Source organism: Phaseolus vulgaris, chromosome 3 (genome assembly GCF_000499845.2).
Source record: "Phaseolus vulgaris cultivar G19833 chromosome 3, P. vulgaris v2.0, whole genome shotgun sequence".
Lineage (NCBI taxonomy): Eukaryota > Viridiplantae > Streptophyta > Magnoliopsida > Fabales > Fabaceae > Phaseolus > Phaseolus vulgaris.
This window is the reverse complement of record NC_023757.2, coordinates 36,208,900-36,220,682: the sequence shown is the minus strand read 5'-3', so window position 1 is coordinate 36,220,682 and position 11,783 is coordinate 36,208,900. Positions and strand designations below refer to the sequence as shown.

General features: G+C 33.2%; 1 protein-coding gene across 1 annotated transcript; it reads right to left on the bottom strand.

The window, feature by feature from the left end:
- Positions 1 to 9,565: 9,565 nt before the first annotated feature.
- On the bottom strand, positions 9,566 to 11,783 carry LOC137807374 (glutamate receptor 2.8-like). Its single transcript, XM_068607989.1, has 4 exons — positions 11,381 to 11,783; positions 10,948 to 11,272; positions 10,444 to 10,853; positions 9,566 to 10,003 (listed from the first exon to the last, which is right to left on the bottom strand). Exons 1-4 carry the CDS (start codon positions 11,720 to 11,722, stop codon positions 9,662 to 9,664), a joined length of 1,419 nt encoding a protein of 472 aa, XP_068464090.1. The 5' UTR covers positions 11,723 to 11,783; the 3' UTR covers positions 9,566 to 9,661.

Genomic DNA, 11,783 nt, shown 5'->3' with positions numbered 1-11,783 from the left:
AAAAGTTTATAAATAAATGTTAAATGTTTATTTTTTATTTTATTTAAAAAAATTATTTTTAAAATTCATATTCTTTTAAACTTTTTTAAGTTTATAAAATTTTCTCAGCTTTCTCATCCTAAAAAGATAGTGAATAAGAAACAAGTTAGCCAATTAAAATTGAATTTTTGGGTAAGTATATTAATTCTTATTAAAAATTATATATATATTTTTTATAGTATTTGGTTAAGAGGAAATGTTATTAGTATTTTATTTTTTTGGAGAATACTAGTACTTGTTAAATGTTAAGGAAAAACTTAAACTTATAGATGTATGAAAATAGAAAATGCCATAGTAGAATATTATATATATATATATATATATATATATATATATAAATTTAAGTCTAAGTTTAAGTCTTAACTTAAATACGTTAAACACTGTATAAAGAAAAATACTTATATTACAGTAAATGAAGATGAATATTCCTTGTCTGATGTGATGCTTTAATGTAGCGTACGTAATCGCACGTAATCGTAATGAAGAAAGAGAAGTTTTGATGAACCTAATTGTAGAGAAAAATAAATATAAAAGAAACTTTTATTCACTTGTATATTAGAGAGTAAAATACATGGTGTATATATAAGAAAAAGATTAAGACCTAGCTGAAACAGAAAAGGAAAGTTGGGTCAAATAAACAAAGCCCAATAATTTAAAATAGGAAATTAAAAATATTAACACCCCTCAAGCTGGGGAGTAGATATTTGTCAGGCCCAGCTTGGATTTGAGAGTAGAGAATTGGGCGGAAGCAAGGGCCTTCGTGAATATGTCAGCAACTTGCATTGCAGAAGTAATGGGTAGTAGTTTGAGGAGACCAGAGTTAAGTTTTTCACGAACTAGGTGGTAATCAATTTCGATATGCTTGGTTCGTTCATGAAAAACTTGATTGGAAGCTATTTGAAGGGCAGATTTGTTGTCACAGTACAGGGTTGCGGGCTGGGAGAGAGGAAGATGTAAATCCTGAAGGAGGTAAGACAACCATTGTAACTCACATGTGGTGGTGGCAAGGGCTCTATACTCGGCTTCAGAGGAGCTGCGGGAGATAGTTGACTGCTTCTTTGATTTCCATGATATTAGGGAGTCTCCTAAGTAGATGGAATATCCAGTGACAAATTTGCGTGTGGTAGGACATGTTGCCCAGTCAGAATCACTAAAACCACAAAGGTGAAGTGAACTAGTGTGAGAAAAATATAGTCCTTCACCAGGGGTGCCCTTGAGGTAACGCAAAAGACGTGAGACAGCTTGCTGATGATGAGTTGTGGGTGCAGATATGAATTGGCTTAAATTGTGGACAGCGAAGGCGATGTCTGGTCGCGTGTTGGTTAAGTAAATTAGACATCCAAGGAGTCTTCTGTATTGAGAAGTGGCATCAGCATCGAGAGGTGAGCCTTGGTCGGGAGAGAGACGGGAGGTGTGAGTCATAGGGGTGGCCACAGGTGCAGAGTGAAGCATGCCAGTTTCTTGAAGGAGATCAAAAGTATACTTGCGTTGACTTAAATGAAGACTAGTACTGTTGCGAACAATTTCCAGTCCCAAAAGTAAGTGAGATTACCTAAATTTTTTATCTTGAAGTGATGGTGAAGGGATGCAGTAATTGTATTGATTTCCTCCGTGTCATCACTAGTTAAGAGCAAGTCATCAACATAAACAAGAATGACAGTGAGTTTATCATTATTATATTTAAGAAAAAGATAGTGATCAGCAACAGAAATAGAGTAATTATTTGATAAAAGAAAAGTAGAAAGTTTGGCGACCAGCTTGACGAAGCTTGCAAACATGCTGGGGAGAAGGAAGAGAGAGGCCAGGTGGGGGGGTCATGTATATCTCTTCATGGAGATCACCATGAAGAAATGCATTATTGACATCAAGTTGTTTTAAAATCCAATTTTTGGTAGTGGCAATAGCAAGCAGAAGGCGGAGGGTAGTGAGTTTAGCAACAGGTGCAAAAGTATCTAAGAAATCAAGTCCTTCAAGTTGGGTAAACCCTTTGGCAACAACTCTAGCTTTGTGGCGCTCAACAGTGCCATCAGAATGATATTTGATTTTATATACCCATTTACAACCAATAGTTTTCTTTCCTGGAGGGAGAGGGGTAAGTTGCCAAGTATTGTTAGCAGCAAGAGCTTGAAGCTCATCTTGCATGGCAGATTGCCAAGAAGCATGTTTGGAGGCTTCGTTATATGTCCGAGGTTCAGGATGAGAATTGATAGAGGAAATAACATTTCTAAAATTGGAAGATAAGGAATTGTAAGACAAGTAATTATGAATAGGATATCTACTACTTACAGTGTTGGTTGCAGTGTGGAAATCTGCAAGATAGGCAGGTTGTTGGTGAGGACGAGCTGATCTTCTTGGAAATTGGGGTGAGATGCTTCCTGGAGATGCAGGCGGTGATAATTCTGATGGAGGTGCAATTTTGGATGCAGGAGCAGAGGCACTATTTGTTGGAAGATCATAGGATAATGAGGCTGGTGGAGGAACAATATTGGGTGCAGGAGTAGAGGCACATGGCTCGACAGGAGGTGCAGTATCAGAAAAAAAATCAAAAGCAGAATTATATGCATTAGAAATAGGGAGAGATAAAGTGTTAGGGTCCTTAGGCAAGCCACTGTCCAATTTATATGGAAAGTGGTTTTCATGAAAGATTACATGTCTTGATATCTCTATGCTATGAAACTTTAAATTTAAGATAATATAACCTTTTGTATTTTGCGGGAAACCAAGAAAAATACCTTTGATAGATCTATCATCTAATTTTTTCCTATGTGCAGTAATGGTACTAGCATAACAGAGACAACCAAACACTTTTAGAAAGGAAATGTCATATGGTTTTCCAAACAACTTTTCATGAGGAGTGATGTTATCAAGTAATGGAGTAGGAATAACATTTATTAAGAAAACAGCATGATTTACAGCAAATTCCCAAAAAATAGGAGGAAGATTTGCTTGAAAAAGTAAAGCCCGAGTTACATTTAGTATGTGTTGATGTTTACGTTCTACAATGCCATTTTGTTGTGGTGTTTCAACACAAGATTTTTTATGTATAATTCCCTTTGAAGCATAAAAATTTGACATAGCAAACTCAACACCATTGTCATTACGAATCGTTTTGATATTAGTTTTGAAATGATTTTGAACGAAAACAGTGAAGTTAATGATGTGTTGACGCACTTCAGATTTGTTATGCAGCAGAATAACCCAAGTATAACGCGAGTAATCATCAACAATAGTCAAGAAATAACGAAAACCTTGCATAGAAATTATGGAGCATGGTCCCCAAATATCAAAGTGTACAAGATCAAAAATAGCAGAGGTAACAATATTACTTAAAGTGAAAGGAAGTTTTCTCTGTTTTGCACGACTACAAGTGTCACATACATGATGAGTATCAACAGTAATAAAAGAGTATTGTTTTCTTAAGGCATGTAATATTTCATGTGAAGGGTGTCCTAGTCTATAATGCCATAATGTTTTGTCTGTGATATTACAATTAATAAAAGGAGCAAAACAATGCGGTTTAGAATGACTAGAAGTAGGCAAGGTAGTGACAAGGTACAAGCCAACGATGGCTTTAACTGTACCAATCCTCTCTTGAGTGAGATTGTCTTGTATAATGCCGTGGGTTGAAGTGAAAGTTAAAGTGCATTTAAGTTGGTGTGTGAGTTTAGAAACAAATATTAAGTTTAATTGAAAATGAGGCACGTATAACACATCAGACAAATAAAACTGATCAGAAAAACGTACTAAACCAGAATATGTGGCATAAACAGTTTGGCCATTTGGAAGACTAATTAAGACAAGTTTAATTTTAGTATAAGTAGTAAAAACGTTCAAATTGTGACAAACATGATCAGTGGCACCAGAATCAATAATCCAAGATTCTTTTATAGAAGATAGTGAAGAGAGAAACTTACGTGTTGAAGAATGCTCAGTATTGGGGATTTCATCTGTAGAGATGGTGTCGACTTGATTAATTTGAGTGTAAGGGGCAGGATCCTCAAGGTTTTGCTGACGCAAAATGTTGGTAAGGAATTGACACTGTTGTGATGTAAGTTGAATCCCCTTGACATCCTGTTCTTTAGGAAAAAGCTCAGAAAAAGTGTCAGTAGTAATCATATTATTGGCATGGGATGTCCAATTGATGAATTTGTAGCCAGGAGGGAACCCATGCTTTTTATAACAGGTGTCAACAGTGTGGCCAAGATGATTACAAAAAGTGCAGACTTTTCTAGTAAAAGAAAACTTTGAGGTTTTAACATTACCAGAAGGAAAACCCATTTTGCGAAAACAAACCGCCTCAGTATGACCATATTTACCACAAAAATTGCATGTAATAGTGTGACTACTATTAAGATTATGAAGACTAGGGTTTTCATTAAACATTGCCTAAAAGATTTTTAAAACAAATCAAGATTTTGAAAGAGAAAAAAAAAAAAACCAAGAACAACAAAGAGGGAAATAAAAATAAGAGAGAAGCGCAGTAAAACTCTTCATTCGAAGAGCTCTGATATCATATTACAGTAAATGAAAATGAATATTCTTTATCTGATGTGATGCTTTAATGTAGCGTACGTAATCACACGTAATCGTAATGAAGAACGAGAGGTTTTGATGAACCCTAATTGTAGAGAAAAATAAATATAAAAGAAACTTTTATTCACTTGTATATTAGAGAGTAAAATACATGGTGTATATATAAGAAAAAGTCCAATAATTTAAAATAAAAAATTAAATATATTAACATATTTAAAAACTTAAATGATTAACAAAGTTATATAATTTTTTTCTCATATTTTAAACCTTATAAAAATAGTTATCTTTTAATTCAGTTTAGTATGCTAAATTAAAAACCTTAAAAATACCTTAAGAAGAAGATCTAACCACATACAATAAAAATTAAAAACTCTTAAAACATCTTCAACATATTCATCTTCAAACAACGTCATCAAAACCTTGTATACTTAACTAAAAATCTACTTAACGCATCTATGAATCTTTATAACTATAGTTTTTGAACCAAGGTTCTTTCTTTTTGCAACTCCATAATTTCTTCTTACATCATTTCTTCTTACATCTCTACATATGTATAAAATACTAAAAAATATCCTATGAAAAGATTCTAGATTGAGTGATCCAAAAAAATTTATAAATTACGTTATCAAAAAATTAAAATTTGATTGTTGTGTTTTGGATAGTAAAATATAGAATTATTTATTTTTAATATTATTTAATGGTTTTAATTGTAAAATCCATAATACACTTTTACTAAAAATTTGATAGTGTACAATCTAAAATACACTCCCGTTTGCATAATTTAAATTAATATTTTAATTTTCATATTAGGTAGTTTGAAATTAATATTTCACTTATAGATTGATTAATCTAGAATTTATTTTTTCACTTCTAAATTAGTTAATCCAAAATTAGTTTTTTTCATTTATGGATTACATAATTTTTTTTTATAGAACTTTTGATCCGAAACTTGTTTAGAATCCGAAAGCCAATTGATTCGAAATTGTTTTATAATAGGATTGTATCTTGAATTTAAGTAAAATTAGAAATGCGTCTGGAATCTTCTGTTGTATAAATGGAACAGAATAAGTTATATTCCTAAAAGAACTAAAATATTTGGGATAATAATATGAGCCACTTTGCTCAAAACATGCGCAAGGAATACATGAATTCAAAGGTGTGCCCACAAACACATCCATGACGTACTCACCAGAGCCAAGAATCACTCCAGATTCTGATGTTGCCACAATGCACGGAAACCTTAGGTGCTAGCGAAACCACTGGAGTAACCACAGGCTTGTAAGAATGCTTTGGTTGGTCCTAGCTATGACTTTTGCAGCTTTGAAATAGTGTTTTGATTCTTCTCCTCTATGACCACAAAAAGGTTCTGAATTTTTTTCAACGGAATAGTCTCCACATCCCAGTTATTGTTATTATTAATATTTTTTATTTTGATTTTAGAATCAAAAAATTTGTTTTAAATTTCGATTTGTAATTTAACAGAAGTTATTTAAATTTAGGAACGTGTTGGTGAACGAAATACAAACCAAATGTATTGTGAAGACATAATTCTTTTAATTTTTTTTATTAATAGACTAATTAAATGTGGTTTAAAATATCTATATTTTCAAAAAAGTGGGATAAAATAATCATCTTTTAATAATCTCTCTATATTTTTTTTAAAAATAATTAAATATAATTTAAAATATTCATAATTAAAGACACATATTTATTATTTTAAATTACAATATTTTAATGTGATTTATTTTTTTAAAAAGTCATGTAACGAAATTGTGGCTTAAACATTCATTATCCGAAAAATATTATTTACACTGATTATAAGTTAGATGTGTAAGAATGTTGTCTTTTTCAATTTTAGATATATGTGACAACTTTTAAACCACAATTTTATTATTTAGTTTATACTGACATTTAAAAAAAATTACTATAAATAAACAACGATCTCATAAATATAGTATTTAGTAGTTCTTAAATAACACTTATAAAATCGATGTCTTTTTATATTTAGATAACGATCATATAAGTGTGAGTTCACTATTGAGTTAGTGATAATAACATGAATGATATTAGATAGTAGATTTAGTTTGCTGAAAATGGTCATGCTCACTTTGATTATCAATATCGATATTGGAATTTAAGACTACAATTTAAATATACTCTTTTCAAGAAAATGCAATGTAAAGCATATTGTGCAAAATCGCTTTGTAAGTTACTCCAAGCAATTTCTCGTATTTGAGAGTTATCCCTGTAACTAAAAACAAGAATACACTAAGCAGTCCCTTATAGCTGAAATAAGAGTTATTTCTTGCAATTTTTTTTTTTTTATCAGCAATAAATTAATAGAATAGAATGAGACACTTAAGGGGTGTCTCAACCCTTATACATAGACACTCCAAGATAAAACACTCACCAAAACAACCTGTAAAGAGATTAACCTAGAGAACTTAAACCTTAGGAGACCCAACCCAAGGAGTACTTGATCTTTTGCAAATAGACAGATCATGCTGCATCTTCAGACCAACCAAATACTCATGGAGAACCCCTTCCTCTGCTGCCTGACAGCTCCGTGGCGTCTTTCTTCTTCCTTCTTGCTTCATATCATGATCATTAATTTGCTCCTACATAGCTACTTACTTGACAAGTAGCAACCACAATGCCTTCAGGACACCTTGTCAGCAGCATCAGTTGGGGTCTTGGCACCAACACTTCAACAGCCCGGAACTGTACTCCATGCTATTAACCAACCCCAATGTACTACTGATCACCCAAGAATCAAGCCTCCGCACCAACTAGTTACCTCAACAGAGCACGTCAGCAGCCTCTAGCATCAACCTGGTTTGGACTTAACAGAAAAAAAATTTACTGCACTGGGAGTGCTTCAGGATCGTGTACCAGAACCTAGCTGCCACCAACAGCTAGTCCTAACCTTCACAGCACTACCCCTACGTTCCCAGGGATCATCCTTGATATCCAGCTAAGACACTTAACCACATTCTTATTCGTTGTATTTCCTCACCTTCATATATTTGCCAGCCTGCCTTAACCTGATTGGTAGCAACACCACTTAGCTGCATCGACCTTCCAATAGCTTCTCTAATTAATACTTTCGTGATTTGGCCGAGCCCTGCCAAATCCTTCAGCGGACTCTCAAAAATCGTCCCACATCCCTTCTCTTATTTTACATTTCCCTGCATAATTCTTTGCTGGCCCCCTTTACAATCCATCTACGTGTTGTCAACACCAGCGTAGATCTCCACAACCACTAATCCACACCAGCGTATTAGACCAGCGGACTTTCCAGCTTAACACTTCCTTCAGGCTCCTTGGCTAATACAAGTCAACACAGCCACAATACCACCTTTTCTCTCGGGTACCCTTCAGGGGGAACCCCTTCTTGGCACCAATGACACCAACACTGCAGTGTTTGTTCTGCAGGATTGAACCTACCACAGCAACCCCTTCACAGCATCTAACCTACTAGCGGTTTCAACAGACCCAAACCCACATCTCTACATAGCTTCACCGTGTCCGTAATCTTTTGCCTTTACTTACACAGGCTCCTTCCCTTTTCTTCCGGTTTCTTTGCACTTCCCACTTCTACGCTTACGTACCCTTACAGGTCCTGTTATTTGTAACTTTTTATGCAACACAAAGGGTTCAGCACCCAATCCACTAAGGAGTAGTTGAATGGATCTGCCTTATACTTCAACCATTGCCATGATTTTATTTGTGCTTGCTGGAAAATTTCTTCTGCATCTACCACACCTTGCTTGAATACTACCACATTCCTGTGATCCCAAATACTCCTCTCTACCGCATCTTTTAACTGTGAAATTCTATGTAACATTTACTATATTTGTTTATATATATCTTGATTGGCCTATATATGCTTTCTCTGGTTGTTGGAAGTCAATTTTATTGTATTGAAATATAATCATCTTTAAAGCTGTTTTATTTGAGTATCTTATCAAATATTATAATTTATTTATTATGGTGCCGAATATTGTGAGTTTTGGTATGGCATAGGATAGTGAGGTATTTCTCCCACATATAGAAAGAGAACCCTATAACGACTTCACAGAAGAATATGTTTAAATAATAGGGAATGTTTTTAAGGCTAAACTAACAAATCAAAAGTGATAAAATTGTCGCTATCGTCCCTACTTGTGTTAGTCGTGTTAGTTGTGTTCTGTTTGGACTTGTTACTCTTGAATTTATGACGATATCAAAGGTTGTATCTAGTGTAATATTGTTTTTGTAGCTTTGCTTGTACTAGTTTAATCCTTTAATATATCCTATGTTATGATATATAGATGACTTCTACACACTATTAATATAAATATTTTTAATTTCAGTTGGATAGTAATATTAATTAATAACATATTTTATGAGTTTGATTTTGAGTACGATTGATGAAAGAATGTATGCTATCTTTTCAATTTTATTTCTCATTGACTTCTTTTATAAATTATAAATAATTTATCCTATATTTTTTTATACTTTTTTGTTTTTGGTTTAGTTCCTCAATGTTTAATGTATCGGTTAATATAAGAATATTATCACACAAAAAATATTATTATTAAAAATTAGAAGGTTTAGAAGAAAATGAAAAATATAATTTTATATAAATATTTGAAATAAAACCAAAAATATATTAGCGGGGTTCACACCATATTAGACTTAATGATAGTATATCCCCTTTGAAATGCATTTTTTATGTATCTATTTTACTTATCAATTAAATACAATAATATAAATGTTATACTTACATAGAGACTGTTTTATCTCAATTTTTACAAATTAACCATACATTCTATTTTATCTATCTTCAACCATGGATTCTTTCCCAATTTAATATAGCATGTAACAAATGTTCAGTTTCAATTTTATTAGTAATGCAAGACAGAATGATACGTATGTTTCCCATAATATATATATATATATATATGTATATATATGTATATATGTATATGTATATATGTATATGTATATATATGTATATGTATACATATATATATGTATATGTATATATGTATATATATATATATCATCTCCGTATGTAAATAAGGAATGTATCTTTGACAAGGTCTTAAGCCACTGTTCCGTGAGTTGAATCTTGAACTGGATTGGAAAAATGGGGGACATACCTCTGAGTGAATGCTTTAGCCGTCAAAATGAGTCTTTGGCAAATAAATCTTTCTGAAATCAACAACGCTAACAAAGTAGAAATCCCAGCAATAATGAAAAGCCCCGCGAAGCTATGAAAGCTGAGACTGAGAGGAGCAGAAGATATTTCCGCAGACGAGTCTTCTCCTCCAATCTCATTCTTTCCAAAATATTTTTCCTCGATCTCATTCATTATTCCACTTTCAATCACATTCAGGATGCCTCTCGAAAAGTAAGCCGTGAGATTGGAGTTTAAAGGGAATGCCTGGAAATAACATAATTTATATACAATAAATGCACTCATATGATATATATATATATATATATATATATATATATATATATCAGAAATTGAAGAAGATGTTGCTGAACAACTTGTTTTATAATAAAACTATACGATAAATGCACTCATTATATGATATATGTATATATAATTCACATTTGACTAACTTCAAGTTTAACTAAATTACTTCACCCAAGAAACACAGAGTCAGATTTTCATAGACGAATTAGTTATGACTTATGCATTATATGTATGTGTAGAGTAGCTCGTAAATAGAACAAGCAAAATATATGCTAAAACTGTAAAGCCTTGTACATGTATTGTTTAGTCTTAGTTTTACAACAACAAATAAAACAAAATTAAAGAAAAAGAACCGAAACACAAGCTTGTACAAGAATGAGAGTTAGAGAAGAGAGACTTACAAAACCAAACCCAGCATTTCTATATTCGGGGCCAGCCAAAATATAATTGGATCCGTATTCTTTAAGGTAGAGTTTAAGGTAGGGCACTTCATCGAATATAGCTGCAACACCCCCATTTTTGCTTCCAAGCTTTAGAGCATCATAGTACTCAGCAATGTTGCTATATGGCCTTAGTTTGGACGGGTCAAACTTAAATTGGTCAATCAGAACATCGTAAACATAAGACCCAGACTGGTATCCAACGTAATAACCCCCTCTCCTTAGATCATTAACGTTCTGAAAACTGGGTCGCAGTTTATCCAAGGTCAATATAGAAGTCAAGTTGGCAGTGTAACTTTGCATGAGGACCAACGCCAACAGAAGCCAAACCATCAGCACAAATCTTGACCAGCTTTTAACCACTACTTGTTCTGAAAATTCAAAATTTTGAAACCAACTACTAATTAATCACATATATAAAAACTATATAAAGTTAAAACATGAATCAACAGCATATGTAATTACTTTCAGGAAGAATGGCTTGTGAGATTGGAAACAATAAGATGGTTGCAGGGCAAAGCTTTTTCTGATTTGGAGAACCCTCTTGATTAGGCAGCGCGCTTACATTTCTTTCCATGATGAGTATGGCAAGCCCTATGAAGGTAGAGATGATGATTATTCTCAACCAAAGATCCCAACTGAAGGGTTTGACAAAAGTCCACATGTTTTGATCCCTCCCATGTTGAACTGGTACTACCATTTTAACTCCCGATCCAGTATATGGCACCGTGAAATCTACGTAGTTTGAACGGTTGGCCCGGATCGTTAAATCTCCTACCACAACTTCGCTCTTTTTTGTCATATTTTTAAGCAAAGAAAAAAGCAGTTCAGTGTCAGATTTTCTGGCTTTATTTTTTTCTTAAATGCAAAAAACATGTATAAGATAAAATTTACTAACCTCTGTCGACATTTGTTTTAGAATTGCATGGCGTCTTCTAGAAACCTGGTTTGATTCAACAACAAAAGGTACAATATGTAGAGAAACATTGAAGGGTAAGCGGGTTACAACGGCATAGAAAACATCCATGCAATATCCAGAAACGGTGTAGTTTTGTTGAGAAGGGTCCCAAACTACATTCACAAATTGGGGGAAACCATCTCTCATGGGTACCCTTACTCTTAACTTTATCTCTCCATTCTTCAATCTAGCATTTGATCCATTTCCAGTTGCTGCCTGTTGTAGCACAAGCAAATCAATTAAAAAACAATAGAAAATAGATAAAAAGCAATTACCCTTCATTGTATAGTAAATTCTAGCTAGTGCTTTTAATCATCACAACAACAACAATATGGTGTTATTC